Source organism: Gobio gobio (genome assembly GCF_949357685.1).
Source record: "Gobio gobio genome assembly, chromosome: 2".
Lineage (NCBI taxonomy): Eukaryota > Metazoa > Chordata > Actinopteri > Cypriniformes > Gobionidae > Gobio > Gobio gobio.
This window is the reverse complement of record NC_137098.1, coordinates 48,852,982-48,868,815: the sequence shown is the minus strand read 5'-3', so window position 1 is coordinate 48,868,815 and position 15,834 is coordinate 48,852,982. Positions and strand designations below refer to the sequence as shown.

Below are 15,834 nucleotides of genomic sequence, written 5' to 3'. Positions count from 1 at the left end.
TAGATGGAAAGAAAAATTATAAGTCAATTCTTTTGCATTTTCTTGCAAATGTTTTGCGTTCCCCAAGAAACTTTGCGATTGAAGGTTCAAGTTCCTTGAACTTTCCTTTCTTCCTTCCTTCATAAATAAAGAGGAATATTTCATCTGTTTTTGTGCAAGTGGAATGAGTAAATACCTGCTCACGTTTAGTCTACAATAACCATCCTGTTTACACAGCGCGCACAACACTTCTGCACTTCTCTCAACATGGGAACAGTAGAGCTATCAGTCAATAAATGGGAAAACAAAGTAACTCTCGTTACTTATTTGAAAAAAGCAACTCAGATATTTTGCTGTAAATTTAAAAGTAATGTTACTTTACTAGTTACTTGACAAAAGTAATCTGATTACGTAATATCACATTACACGTAATGCATCACCAACACTGCATTTGACACAGAGATGCATACACCTTTTTCCTCATCTCTGATGTCATGAATTTCAGTTGTTCATCATGTATTAAATACATGGAAAACTGTCAGTTTGGACGAAAATTACATCATGTTGAATGATGAGAAATAGAGCTGTGAGATAACCCCACGACTGTTCAGAGAAAGCATGAATTAAGACACACTTGTGTGGTGTGTGAATTAAAGGCACTATTTCATCAACTAATCCCAGTTAAACATTCCTAAATAAACATTCTACAAACATATTCACTCAGTAACTTACAACAACAATAACAGAAATGACAATGCACTATGCAGTTCATACAATCATTGAGAATGAAAAAGTACACATTTCAAGTTTCAAGTTTATTATAAAGCACATTTTAAACAACCTTGGTTGACCAAAGTGCTGTACAAAGTTACCGATGTCCATCACCAAAATTAAAAATAGACATTCACAAGACGTTAAACACACAAGAAAATAGATTTCAAAGAGACTTTTGAACTCAGACACCGTGGGCGCGGTTTTAAAGGCAATTTGACTTGCTATCAAAAATGTATGGGATAAACCACCATCAAATCTTTCCCTGATGTAATTATTTACGGATTACAGATTAATTGTGAAGAGTGAGTTAAACAGCCATTAATACATGTTTAGCAGGACATGTTAATTTGGATATATGTTGCATTAAATCACTTAACACATGGTGTATGTATAGTATTGGGATCATGAGGGTGGTTTAGGGATTCAAATGAAGTATGTTTGCTGAAGGAGGAGAAGTATTCCTCAATCAACAGAGTTTTGACTGTACTCTCACTCAGAGCAGCAGTGATAACAGTGGGCTGGGTTTTATAGTGAGAGCAGACAGCACATTGACGTCTACACACACCTCACAACAGTAGATTCCCATCTATGCTGCTGATTTTCCCCTTTTTGCCTTACATAAGTAAAAGCAAAAGCGAATAATTCTAAATGAGGATGACTGTTTCAGTTGCTCAGAATAGATGTACAGTAGTAAAAGTCCAACTTGCTTAGGGTTCACGTGTTTCCTTAGCAATCATTGTTCTAGACTTGGATCCATGGCAACGTATGCAACAAGCACTGAGTAATGACCATAATTAGGTGATTCATTCCATAATCATAAATAAGGGTCCGTCCATCTGTGCAGTGATGGTAAATACCATCATCACAATATTTGCATTTTATGAGCTTGAACTGAAACATCAATCTATTGTCACAACACTTTAGATCGGAAGCAAACTGTTTCAGTTGACTTAAATTCAATACAACTTAAAGGGCATAATGCAGGTATAAAAAAATTAAATAAAAATGAATATATAACCTTGTATGAAAATACCATATGAAAAGTTAATGCAGGATTTAAAATGTGTCAAAAAGACATGAGGGCGCAAATTTAGCAGATACAGTGACCATTTTGTTGACTGTTTGTTAAAAAACGTTTTTTTTTTTCACCATTGTGTCATATTACGTCACGAGAGGGAGTCGTTTGCCGGGCTCTGCATTGGCTCAGTGCAGAATAGGTTGGTATTCAGTAGGAGTCTACATGCTTTTGGTAGTTTTTCTATTTCAACTTATCATCGTCATGGTAAATGATTGTGTCCAGCCTGTCAGTACATCGAGTCCACAGGTTTCCTAACAAAAAAAAGGTAGGAAACCTGCCTGGGTGGCGTTTTGTGCCGGTAAAGAGACACCGGCACAAAACGGCACAAGACTTCACTTCTGCATCTGCTTAGAACACTGAAATAATTTTTCTTTGCATATGTAAGGCCTGTTTCTATAGTAAAATGATAGTGACTATACAGTACACTCATATATATTTGTTTACATATGACTTTACATTTTTCAGACTAAATAATACTGTAAAATTTAGTTTGTCATCCAATAGTAATATCAATATGTAGCTAATAAAAATTCTAGCTTGTTGAACCTCCCAAGACTCGGCATGGAAATCAAGCATATAGCGTTAGTTCTGGCAGGTCCCGTCAGTCAAGCCTGCATCAGCTGACCCTCCACGTTTACTAGGAATACAATGCCTATCACAGCAGCCCGATATAAGGTCCATTCAATATTATCAGCATCTTTATTGCATTTCTCAGGAGCTAATTACCCTCCTCCATCCCCCAGCTCCATTTGTCCACAGTCAGGACTTGGCCTTTGCTCAGGATTTGGTCTTTCTGATATTCCTCTTTGATTCAGACTGTCATTTATCTTGATTTAATTTTGTTACATTAAATTATTGTCATTAGGAACATTAAGAATATCTGCAAAATATCTTGCTTCTGTTCTGTTTAGGGGTTTATCGCTGCTCTCCCTGCTCTTATCCATGCTAGGCTGCATGGATGGGTGGGGAGTTCCTGCTCAGAACAGAACCCTACCGCCAATCCAAACTGTATGCTAATTGTCAATCATCTTTGACGATAGTGGTCCCGGCAGAAAGACGATCTAATCAGTGAGCCTTTAGCTTCCTTTAGTTTGCTGTTATTTCAGTACCTAAAACAGGCCAGAGCTCTTAAAGACTTTTGCCCAAATGCACTACATCTATTCTGTGCAGGGGCATGGAGCGTATATTATGTAAAGAAATTTTAGGTCAATTACAATTTGCTTATTACATAAGGCCCAACACTACCGAATGCTCATGTCATAATTAACAGGATTTTAAGCCTTTAATACTGTACAACTGCAAATTTTAAAAGAAAGATTGCAAGATTTAGGCATAAGCAGTTGGTTGATTTTATTTATTGAGAATTTAAGAAATGGAATCTCATCTGATTGTACAGTCTTGAATTCAGGGTTACCACAGGGATGTGTATTATAACCTCTGCTTTTCTCTGTCTACATTAATGAACTTCAATGTAACAGGGATGATCGCACCCTGATCAAATACACTGATTACTTGGTTTTAACCTCTTGTCAAAAGGACACAAATAGTTTTAACTATTTTGAGTATATTGAAAGTGTTGTACAGTGGTTTAATAACAGTCATCTACAATTAAACATTTAGAAGACAAAGGAACTATGTTGTGGGAACAAAAATAGGACAGGTACGGCTGGTATTTCATGTGAACAAATTACTGTAAAAGGTGCAAAGGACATTTCAAATATCTAGGTACAATCATTGATGATAAATTCTCATTCCAGGGAAATGTAGACCATATACACAAGAAAGTACAACAGCATTTAGGTCTAGGAAACTAAGAAGTTTCAGTATTGATAGGAGGGTCCTAACCATTGATGACTGAAAGTGTTTTAACATATAACATTGTATCTTGGCATGGTAATTTAACAATGAGACAGAAAAATACATTAACGTTAATGAAGCAAATAAGATTACCGTCCTGAAACAGAATACCATGCAAGAGCTTGTTTACAATGTATGGAAAAAAGGCGATCACAGTATATACAGACCAAACTCCACTCCATTTCTGCTTTGAGACCCCCGCCACCGCCGGCTGCATAGGCCTATACTGCTCTAAAAGATAATTTGTCACATTGGTGGTGACTGTTTTAAACCAAATGTATCATACAGTTGTGTGGTTAAGTGTGTGTGAATTTTCTAAGCCAGTGTCAAAGATGAATTTCTGTTCAGGAAAACTGATCAGACAAAGTCAAACAACAACAACAAAACACAGGCAATCTCAAAAACAAATTTAAGGGTTATCACTGACTATATTGGTCTGAGAGATGAAACTGAAGTGAAAGTGAAGTGACGTGTAGCCAAGTATGGTGTCCCAGTCCCATAATTGGAATTTGTGCTCTGCATTTCACCCATCCGAGTGCACACACATAGCAGTGAGTATTGAACACACACACACACGTGAACACACACACGGAGCAGTGGGCAGCCATTTTTGCTGCAGTGCCCAGGGAGTGATTGAGGGTTAGGTGCCTTGCTCAAGGGCACCTCAGTTGTGGGTAGTGAGAGTGGAAGAGAGCACTGTTCACTCACATCCCCCCCCCCCCCCCCCACCACCAGAAGTTAAATGAAAATATTCAGAGAAACAAATTAAACAGTTTTCATAAATAATGTCCCAGGTTCATACAACTTCCAAGGTTCCTCACTATCCCTGATCAGACATAACGCGTTTTTCAGGTTTGAAAACGCGAGGCACACCGCACTGCCTTTTTTGGTTGACGTTTTTTAATTTAGAAAATAGCAGTGTGCTGCAGTTTTTTAAAAATGTTTCTAGGCAACCCCCGAATCAGCTGTCCTGTCAGTCTAATCAAGATAACCGTCACCACAACGGAAGGCTCGCCTCTCCGTTCATTCGATTGGACAATGTGGAAAAAACACGATGACGTCGGGCGCTTTTCTGCTCAGAGTTGATTTTTTTTCAGCTTCATGCACTCAGTGTTCCTTCAAAAACGCGAGGCGCAGCAGGCAGTTAAAATGCTCTCTGCCATCAGAAATAAAAAAAAAGGCGCCTCTTGCTGCAAAAACGCGTTCTGTCTAATCGGGGCCTTATCTTGCCAAAAGCATTGGGCCAGCCCTCTTCAAACCATTGAATTCAGGTGTTCCAATCACTTCCATTGCCACAGCACCTAGGCATGCAGACTGCTTCTACAAACATTTGTGAAAGAATGGGTCGCTCTCAGGAGCTCAGTGAATTCAAGCGTGGTACAGTGATAGGTCGCCACCTGTGCAATAAGCCCATTTGTGGAATTTCCTTAATACTAATTATTTCAAGCTCAACTATTAGTGGTATTATAGCAAAGTTGTAGAAATTGGGAACAACAGCAACTCAGCCACGTAGTGGTAGGCCACGTAAAATCACAGAGCGGGGTCAGCGCATGCTGAGGTTCCTGAACTTCCTGCAGAGTCAATAGTTGCACTCTAAAAAAAGATGGTTCTTTATGTAGTAACGGTTCTATTTAGAACTGTATCACCCAGAAGAACCCTCTCAGGGCGAAATGCTGCAATGGTTCTATATGCTGGAGTTTAGGTTTCTTTATTCCCACCTTTTTGTTTTTCAAATCTGTAACTGTTAAAGCCACCTCATAACTGATTTTCTGGAGCTCAGCTATACAACTACAGACTATCAACACACTCACAACAGGTAAATTATATCTTTCTTAAAATGTTTATGAAAATTTCTTTCATAAACACTGGTTTTTACATAATCTAATGTACAGACAAAACCCCCTCTAAATTCAATTGTGTATTTCAGATGTATTTTCTCTGTCTACATTAATGAACTTCAATGTAACAGGGATGATCACACCCTGATCAAATACACTGATTACTTGGTTTTAACCTCTTGTCAAACAGACATAAATAGTTTAAACTATTTTAAGTATATTGAAAGGGTTGTACAGTGGTAAATAAGTCATCTACATTTGAACATTGATAAAATGAACTATGTTGTGGGAACAAAAATAGGACAGGTACGGCTGGTATTACTACAAAAGGTGTAAAGGTAGAGCAAGTTTGAAATTTCAAATACCTAGGTACAATCATTGATTATAAATTCTGGAACTTGGTCTTCATTACATCTATATCATGTTCAATGTCAATTGTTATTTATAAATGTATTCAGCTAACAACTGTTGTTAGAGCATTGTTATTTTTGCTACAATTTGTCATGTCAATAAAAAATAAAAGTAGGCTACCTAACTGACAACATGCTGGGATCTACGTGGGATGCAGTGGTGTAAAGCACGCCGCCACTGGACTCTAGAGCAGTGGATATGTGTTCTCTGGAGTGACGAATCACGCTTCTCTGTCTGGCAATCTGATGGATGAGTCTGGGTTTGGCAGTTGCCAGGAGGACAGTACCAGTAGCCAGGCCTTCTCGTCCAACATCAGTGCCTGACCTCACAAATGCGCTTCTAGAAGTATGATCAAAAATTCTCGTAAACACACTCCTAAACCTTGTGGAAAGCCTTCCCAGATGTCATTAAAGTTCATGTGCATGTAAAGGCAGATGTCCCAAAACTTTTGGCAATGTATGTTCAAGGTCATTTAGCTTCTTGGTCCTGTTGCTTTTTAGTTATTTTCCTTTCTTTATATTCTTTTTAGGACATCGACAACGAATGAGAAATCCCACCCACTCAATTTCCACCCTCCCTCCAAACTTATGAAAACTGCTTAGTTTAGTTAGGGGACAAATTAAAACAGGAAATACCACGACAGATTTTTAAACCATTTTTAGCATTTAAAGTTATGTAATATGTTAATTTTTGTAATGTAACAATTTTAAGCCAAATTTACTGAAGCTGCCTAGAATGAATAAACCATGGCAAAGAGAGCAAGAGAAAAATGACAACTGTAGTTTTCATCACAAGCTGTGGGATTTTTTTTATTGTCATCAGCACGTTCAACACACCATTTGTCAATGTGTGACATGCGTCTTTATTAAAAGTAATTTAGGGGGTTAAACCTCTAAATACAAAAAAATCACAACATTAGATGAAAACTGTATTTCAAAGAAAACAATACTTTTGCATTTTTTTACAGGTGTATATACAAACAAAGGCAAAATACCTCAAAACGAACAAATAGGAAGAAAGACTTTTTCTACAGATGTACTGGAGAACTAGTTGAGTGCTTGTGGATTAAATCAAAAGAAGACCATTGGTTAATCTGTTAAAAAATTAAGAATGGAAAAATGTACAGAGGAAAAACCCAAAACTTTTTCTTCAGTACAAACTGTGATCCACTCAAATGATAGCATTACTCACAAATTAGCATATTATGGTGTATATATCATCATACAAAACATTTGGTCATTTGTCAGTGAAAATATGACAACCTTAAAAGGGACTGTGTTACTGTGATATTCTTGTCTTAACATACACATAGAAAGATTAAGTACTCATGCCCCAAAACCAAAGCAAGAGAAAAATACAATACTGCCTTAGTGATGGACATTTAAAGGATAATTGGCAAATTAAAGAAAGAACATTCCAGGCCTCTGGACTAGCACACCGAGAACACCACACGTTACACGTCATAATAATAAACAGCTAGAATTCATACCAAACCTCGATAAGGTCAGAAATCAAAAAGCGTTTAATTGATGTAAGAAATTTAAGTGCCATAATACTTCTTTAACAGCCAACCAAAAAGTTAGATATAACCAGCACAAAGTGGGATTGAGGACCGCTAAAAAGACATTCACAGAGAATACACAGGCCAAATCAGGTCTCTAAAAAAACAGGAAGGGGGATAAAGACATTGGGACATGGGAGAGGCCAAACCAAGCCAATTTCAAACCAAACAAAAACACGACAAAGTTCTGCATTTAAAGCATTTGCATGCAATTTTCATATTCAAAACATGATTATGCCGTTATTATTGCTTTCTGCTCAGTATTGTTTTGGATAATTCTTCATTTACACACCAGACCCTGATGCTCGAAGAGGACAATTTCACAATATTTCACTGTGCTTATTACGCATTATTTTTTCAAACGACTGTACTACACTTGCAGTTTCTGACTCTCCTCCTCAACTATAAAACTGTTTCCCTGAGCAGTCCCAAAATACCCTTTAATGAGGTCAGATATTGGATGGATTGTCTTTCACGGAACAGATACGAACAAGAACACTACAGGTAAAGCAGTGCCAGCCCTTACAAAAAACATTAAACGGAGATGTTAGATCGGAACATCTTTACTAAGGTTATTGCTTGTCCTTGTATGTAGGCTGCGTGCTAAATGCATTCAATTTGGTTTAAATGCGTGTTGGTAGGGGCACAAAAGTGTTGACACAAAGTTACATCTTTTTTTTATTTGATAAAAAAAACAAAACAAACAAGCCTGTGTACACAGCTGCAAATTAAAGAAAGAAACGAAGAAGTGACTATTTTGATTCTCTCCTCTTCCCTGATGAGCATTACTAGGTGCAAAAAAATATCTCGACATATCTCAAAAAGGGTCAGTTAGGAACAACGCCAACCACCTCCATCCCCACGACATTTAATACAAACTGCTAAATCCCCTGGAATGTCAACACATGCCCCTCGTCTGTCAATCATCTCTCTACTCAGCTCACTTTGACGGAAATCTAATTACAGAATCAATATGGCACAACAGGGCGTCACACCACCGTCTAGACAACGCGAGCTGGCTTTAAAAGACAGAGATTTGACAAAACACAGACAAGTATTTCAGATCTCACAGATCTAAAATGACAGCATGTTCCTTCAGATTTTTCACAAATTGAAATCGTTTATTGCTGGGAAAAACACAAAGTGCTACCTTTCGTTAGGTTCTATACATCATACATTGCATGATTTAACTAACCATATAACAAGTATATATGCACGTATTTGAGCTCACTGCCTCAGAATATGCCATTTGATCGTGAAAGTTTCACTACGATAGGGATTCGGGTCTCCTAGTTTGAGTCCCATGTCATGCCTGGTCCACTCCTGCGGCCGGGGCAGTGGTTTTGCCGAACGATGTCCCTGCTGAATGTCTGTATAGTGGAAGAGGTCAGTAAAGGGCAGTGCTGTGATGCTAGCACCAACATTGTCTGTTCATTGTGACATCGGAGAAGACAGACAGGGATTTCAGCTCCAGACGTTCATTTCCTGTCTCGGTCTACCCCAGCCAAACACCTCACTACTCTCTATGGCCAGTAGAGGGCGCTGCTGGGGCAGATAAATGCAGTAGGCGTGTCCACTGAGATCCCATACAGTCGGAACAGGAGGCTGAAAGATAAAGCTGTGGCATTGAGGAACGCTCTGATGCGCATTGCAAAATACCGGCAATTTTTCCCCCCTCGCATCTATAGTTTCCTCTTCTTCAGACTGTCAGCCTTCTGGTGCACGGCCAATGGGGCAAGTTAAAAGTGTAGCTGGACTCTGAGAAGTGCTTTGTGAGAATGCAGTGTACATGAACTGAGGCTGAAGTGAGCTTAGAGTTCTTGTCAGCATGTTAGTATTATCTCTCTCTCTCTCTCTCTCTCTCGCTCTGTGTCTTTCTTTCTCTGAATCTGTGCAGTATTAGGAGAAGTCTCTATCAGGCCTCCTGAGGCAGAACCTGCTCAAATTCAGAGCCAAACAGCTCCTTATAGAGTGGAGGGAAGCGCGTTTGGACCGTTTCTGGGTAAAGAGCTCTGAATGCACTCAGTTTCTCCATGTGGCGACGGCATAACATCCGAACGGTGGACACTTTACAGACAAGCTAAAGGAAGGAGATCAAAAATACAAGCAGAATCAGAAGTGTTTATTATCGACCAGAGAAGACTGCTCGTATGAGAAATTTGACTTGGGTAGACAACTTAGGCAGTCAAATGTTCAATACGAATTAATATGCATTTATATATATTTACACACATACATACATACATACATACATACATACATACATACATATACACATACATAAAAACAGTTTGATGATTATAGTGATCTGATGAGTAAAAATAACTAGTATAGTAGTTACTATAAATGTAACCGCATTCATATGTGTATGTACCTTTGTGAGAATTCCCTCATCCCTCTGGTTTTTCTGTAGGAGATTCTGCAAAGCGATCTTGATCTTCTGCTGGAGTTTCTCCACTCTAGTCTTCTCCTGCAGCCAGGAGCGATCTACACAAACAAAAAGAGTTCAGCCCATACACAGATTCAGCAAGGTTGGGCAAAATTCTGATGAGTTGGAATTAGAAATGAATTGGTCACACCCCAGAGAAAGTTCAATGATAGGAAGCGGAATTGACTAAATCAAAGAAATTCAGCACAAGCAATGTGTTCTGGGAAATTAAGTGTTCTTCCACCCTGGTCTGCAAAAGTTAATTTATTAAATGTGATGAAATATACACTACCTTTTAAAACATTTGGGGTCGGTAAGATTTTCTAAATGTTTTTGAAAGAAGACTCTTTTGCTCACGAATGCTGCATTTCCAGTACTTGATCAAAAATAAAGTACAACCCGTAATATTGTGAAATACTATTAAAATTTTAAAGAACTATTTTCTTTTTTAATAAATGTTGAAATGTCATTTATTCCTGCGATCACAAAGCTGAATTTTCAGCATCATTACTCCAGTCTTCAGTGTCACATGATCCTTCAGAAATCATTCTAATATGCTGATTTGGAGCTCAAAATTTTTATCAATTCTGAAAAAAGCTTAGTATTTTTGTGGAAACTGATTCATTTGAAGGTTGTTTGATGAATAGAAAGTTCAAAAGAGCTAATTTTGTTGCTACTTCAGCTGGCTTTATGCCGAATGTCACGTGAACAAACAAGAAAACAGATCTCATTGCATCCGCTTCTCTGAGACAGTGTTAAGGGTAGTACAAACTGACGCCGATAGCTATGGACTTTTAAGGTATTATTTACAGAATATGGAAGTTTGTTGCGTATAACTCCATTCAAATTCAGGAAATGCACTGGAATTTACAATTCAATTCAATTATTGAAGATGCTCAACCCTGATATTCAGAGACCGCAGAATTAAAGCCTCTGCATAAGTGATGCAATCCCAACTCCCATTAATGAATCTCTCTGACATTGCCTTTATTTTTCTTCCCTCACCTGCAGACATCAGCACGTATGCTGAAAACAGGCCAATCTCATCTTCACATAGCTGTAGAGAGTTCAGGCTCTTAGCAAACTCGAACACAGAGCTGATAAGATCATCACAGCCTAGAAAAGCATAAAACAGTGGTTAACGCATCGCATTTCCATTTGCTATTCCCTTTTGCTTGAAAAAAAGAAAGAAAAACGAAACCCAGTTCTTAATGCGCACCCAGAGCTTTGAAGACCTCCGGCCCTGCATATTTGCTGTCAAAATAGACGGTGTTGTTCTGGGAGTTATATGCCCGACACATCCTCACAAACACAACTTCTAAAGAACCTGAGAAACAGAAAAACACGCTCATTATTTAGTGCTTCTGCCACAGTTTGTTACTAAATTGATGTACTGTTGCTGGTTATGTGTACTAGGATATGTTTAGGTTTATCTGAGGTGTACCTGCTTTGAGCAGCACGATCTGATCGTTCTGACAGAGCTCCATGAATCCATCAATGCGCTTGGCAAACTCAACCACATACTGCACAGCTTCAGTGACTTTAACCGCGCACAGCTGCCACATGTCCTCCTGAGACTAGATGCAGAGAGAGGGTCTGTTAGTACACACATCTGATTATTCCCCTTCCACCATCATTCATCAGCTTCAAACTTGGCTTATCGTTTGAAGCATTTAAGTAGTAGCCTAATGTTAGCCATTTTACATGGCCGCTCAATCTAACGTTAAACTGGATAAATATGTACTATCATTAGGCACATATCTAAGTGTCCGTGCGGAAGCTAAATTAGTATCGCACTTATTGTATGGCATGATTAACTTAAACAATTAGTTAAATGAATACTATAAATGTGCGTTTAGTCGACTAATGGCTTAAATGAATGACAACTAGTCGACTAGAAAACACTTTAGCAGCCCTATAAAATCCAGTGGTGGTCATTAAATAGATATGAGAAATGAAAACGATTCGTCTTGGCTGACCACTTGTGATAAGATCACCAGAGATGTTAATACCAGGTGTGCACAGAGCCGAACAGACATAGCCAAACACCTTCTTTTGGTACGTGTCCAGGTCAGTCTGTAAGACTGTCTGCCAGTTGCTGGGCTGTAGCTCTTCTCGAAGATACTGGCACGTCTCCAGGTGAGACTTGCAGATGTTCTCTGACAGATGTTCTGTGTTAGAAAAGCACACAAATAGAGTCAAACAGCTGGAGCTGACACACATTCCTGAGTTTGAGAAATGCACATCAGACATATTAGAAGCTGAATATCATTGCCACATTAAATTTTCTAAAACAAATTCATTAAGACTAATTTCAGTAAAAAGGGAACTCTTTCACTGGTCTGTGTTAATGAGGCACTTCTTACTAATGACATGTTAAATGGGCCATGGAGGAGAGTTCACAGACCCCTGCTGGTTTAAACCCCACAGCTGTCAATCATGCCCGTAATGGCAGCGTCCTTTATAATTATTTAGGGCGGCAATGTAATTTAATTTGATATTTCCTTTCTTTGCGATTATGTGCCAAATGACGCCAACATAACTAATAGCTAATCTATGCTAAAAATAGCAAAAAAATATTCTTTGATATCATCTATGATGTATTCAATCCAAGCACCCAAAATAAGAACTGATACAATAAATTACATCATAAATAAATAAAAATAAATATTTTCTTAATGTATATGATATATTTTTGATTAGTATTTTATAATTGTTACCTAGATCACTGTCAGAAGGTGAAGAGTCTCCATTGCTATAGCAACAATATTGATCTAGGCCAGAGTCTGAGCTAAGGTCGCACACAGGTTCTAGTTTAATGCCATCCATGTCTAGACCTGACTGGTCTGGAGAGGGCTGAATGTCCAGGTAAAATCCACCAATTGCTGAATCTGCCTTTCCCTCCTCTGGGGTCTGACCATTTACGTATCCACTGAGGTCATCGGGGAGCTCTGTGACGCCATTGGTGGACAGGGCGTAAGAGGGTGTGAGTGGTTCTGCCTCTCCTGGAGGTTGAGGTTCCCGCCCCTTCTCTGTCTCATCACCCACTTTCTCCTCCTGCTGTTGTTGGCGGTGTTTCTGAACTTCTGCGAAAAGACTGTCCCTCTGCTTCTTAGACATGCGGCCGAACTTCACAGCTGTGAGTGACCAAACAAGCAAGATAAAATCAGTAGTTTTATCATTAATTACATTATCACACGTTTTAAAGCATCGGTAACACTTTACAATTAGGTCCCTTTTTAATATTGTATGATAATGTTGGAAATAACATCAACTAAGATGGTCACACTTTAGGTTAGGGTCCAATTCTCACTATTAACTAACTATTAACTACAACTTTTGCCTCAAACTCCTAATTACTGCTTAATAATAGTTAGTAAGGTAGTTGTTTTGTTTAGTTATTGGGTAGGATTAAGAGATGTAGAATATGGTCATGCAGAATAAGGCATTAATATACTCTTTATAAGTACTAATAAACGGGCAATATCCTAGTATGCTAATAAGCAACTAGCTAATAGTGAGAATTGTACTCTAAACTAGTGTTACCACTAAGATTAATAAATGCTTTAGCATTAACAAATGCTTTTTCCATAGTTAGTTCATGTTAAATGATGCCAACAAATAGAACCGTATTGTAAAGTATCTGACAAGTAGCCAATATTGTTATAAGGAGCTACTCATCCCTTAAAGGGAAAAATGAAAATTCTGTCATTAATTATTCACCCTCATGTCGTTCCAAAATCGCCAGACCTTCGTTCACCTTTGGAACACAAATTAACGTAATTTTTTTTATGAAATCCGAGAGCTCTCTGACCCCAGATAGACAGCAACACAACGACCACTTTCAAGGCCCAGAAAGGTAGTAAAGAGATCGTTAAAATAGTCCATGTGACTACAGAGTTTAACGACTTTATTCAACAATTTCTTCTCTTTCATGTCACTCTCCTACGCGATTCACGTAAACACCACAACGCATGCATGTGGTGCTCAGCCAATAGTTAGCCGCCGTTCTGCCGTAGAACCTGGAAGCGATGCACTGTGTGAATAGCCCAACAAAGTGAATAGTGTAAGAGAGTGACAGGGAAGAGAAGACATTGTTGAATAAAGTTATTTTTGTTATTTAAGGTTGAACCACTGTGGTCACATGGACTATTATAACAATGCCTTTACTACCTTTCTGGGCCTTGAAAGTGGTCGCTGTGTTGCTGTCTATCTGGGGTCAGAAAGCTCTCGGATTTTATCAAAAATATCTTCATTTGTGTTCCGAAGTTGAACGAAGGCCTTGCGTGTTTGGAACGACATGAGGGTAAGTAATTAATGACAGAAATGTCATTTTTGGGTGAACTAACCTAACCCTTTGAAGCACTGCAAAAGCTGTAACTGAAATTAAAATTAAATGACAAAATATTTGAATAAATGCAAATGCTTTAGCATATGCCATTGCTTAACACTTATGGTAAGTTTCTCTATGGAGAAAACTAATGGGATTTTTACAAACCCTACTGTCACACTCTATACATCGGGGAAAAATTAGATACACCAGCAGGCAGCCACATGCACATCACTCAGAATACTGTGAGAGTTGAGAGCCTACCATCTCTTGACATGCCCACTGCTAAGCATTTCTGCAGGCGACAGTGCTGGCAGCGGTTTCTGCTGGTACGGTCGATCAGACAGCTCTTCTGCCGAGGACATGAATATGACACAGTGCCCTGCTGACTCCTCCTGAAGAAACCCTGGGAGAAAGAGAGAGAACACAACAATAGGTCACCTCTAGCTTCAATTTTTGACGCACCATTCAGATTGATTTATGAACCCTTTAAATCAGCGCAGTAACCAAATAATACGTGTCTATACAGATTAATGTGGACATAACATTCCAGTCACATATTTCCATCCAAATAAGGGACTTCTAAAGGAATATGTCATGAAATGCGCATTTTTATGCAGTGGTGTTTTATGTGAGCTACAAATGAACTCGGATGCATGAAGAATGCATAAAGTGTAAATGCATCTAGAGCACTCGGGTGTGCGCAAGCACCTTACGTGGTGGTTCACGGCACACTCACATGAAAGTATAAACAAGGCTTTGACATAGCATTCTGGTTTCACTTTAATCTTTTTTTGTGTGTGTATAAATGGGAAAAATGTTTTGTATGTGTATAAATGGGAAAAAACATTATATTTAAAACATGACTGAAAGTGAAGAATTTGGGACAGAAACATTTTAATATTTGTAACTGAAATGTTATTAATAATGATATTCTACACAACCATTTAAAAGTTTGAGGATGAGGATTTTTGGGGTTTGGGAATTTTTTTATGTTTTAGAAAGAAGTCTCTTCTGCTCACCAAAGTCTGCATTTATTTGATTAAAAATACATGAAAAAAAGAATACTGTGATATTACAATTTAAAATAACTGCTTTATATTTGAATACATTTAAAATGTAATTTATTCCTGCGATGGTAAAAGCTGAATTTTCAGCATTATTGCTCCAGGCTTCAGTGTCACATGAGCCTTCAGAAATCATTATAATATGCTTATTTGGTGCTCAAGAAACATTTCTTATTAGCCTGGATGCCAGCCGAACTTAGCCCCACCCACAACATTTGAGGTCGGGAAGTTCGGTCTGGACTTGACCTGGTGTGGATAAACTATACTCGAACCAGAGCTGTTCAGACCGATCAAACTGTCAGGGCGGGCTTTATATGATGATGGACAGATGATCAACAGTAACGTAATCATTCACGTCACCAAAGAGTGCTTGGGTTGAATTCGTTCTAAACCTAAACAGAGAACTTGTTCGTATATGCATTCACCTTTACTATTTCGCTCTAAAATGATGATCGTGTTGGTAAGTTATTATATAATGTATTATAAAACCTTACTGACCCAAAACCTCTGA

The 15,834-nt window shown here is 38.4% G+C and overlaps 1 protein-coding gene across 4 annotated transcripts in view; it reads right to left on the bottom strand.

Moving 5' to 3' along the window:
* Positions 1-6,715: 6,715 nt before the first annotated feature.
* rorab (RAR-related orphan receptor A, paralog b) overlaps positions 6,716-15,834 on the bottom strand; it is a 55,044-nt gene continuing 45,925 nt past the window's right edge. For 2 of the 4 annotated variants that reach the window (XM_079845789.1, XM_079845791.1), the window contains 8 exons: positions 14,521-14,662; positions 12,647-13,063; positions 11,976-12,097; positions 11,371-11,503; positions 11,146-11,253; positions 10,932-11,042; positions 9,873-9,985; positions 6,716-9,578 (listed from right to left, as the gene is read on the bottom strand). In XM_079845789.1, coding sequence (XP_079701915.1) covers positions 9,414-9,578; positions 9,873-9,985; positions 10,932-11,042; positions 11,146-11,253; positions 11,371-11,503; positions 11,976-12,097; positions 12,647-13,063; positions 14,521-14,662 — 1,311 coding nt within the window. In that variant the 3' untranslated portion in view covers positions 6,716-9,413. The remainder of the gene's footprint in view (positions 9,579-9,872; positions 9,986-10,931; positions 11,043-11,145; positions 11,254-11,370; positions 11,504-11,975; positions 12,098-12,646; positions 13,064-14,520; positions 14,663-15,834) is intronic. The other 2 variants (XM_079845790.1, XM_079845792.1) reach the window with 1 other exon arrangement.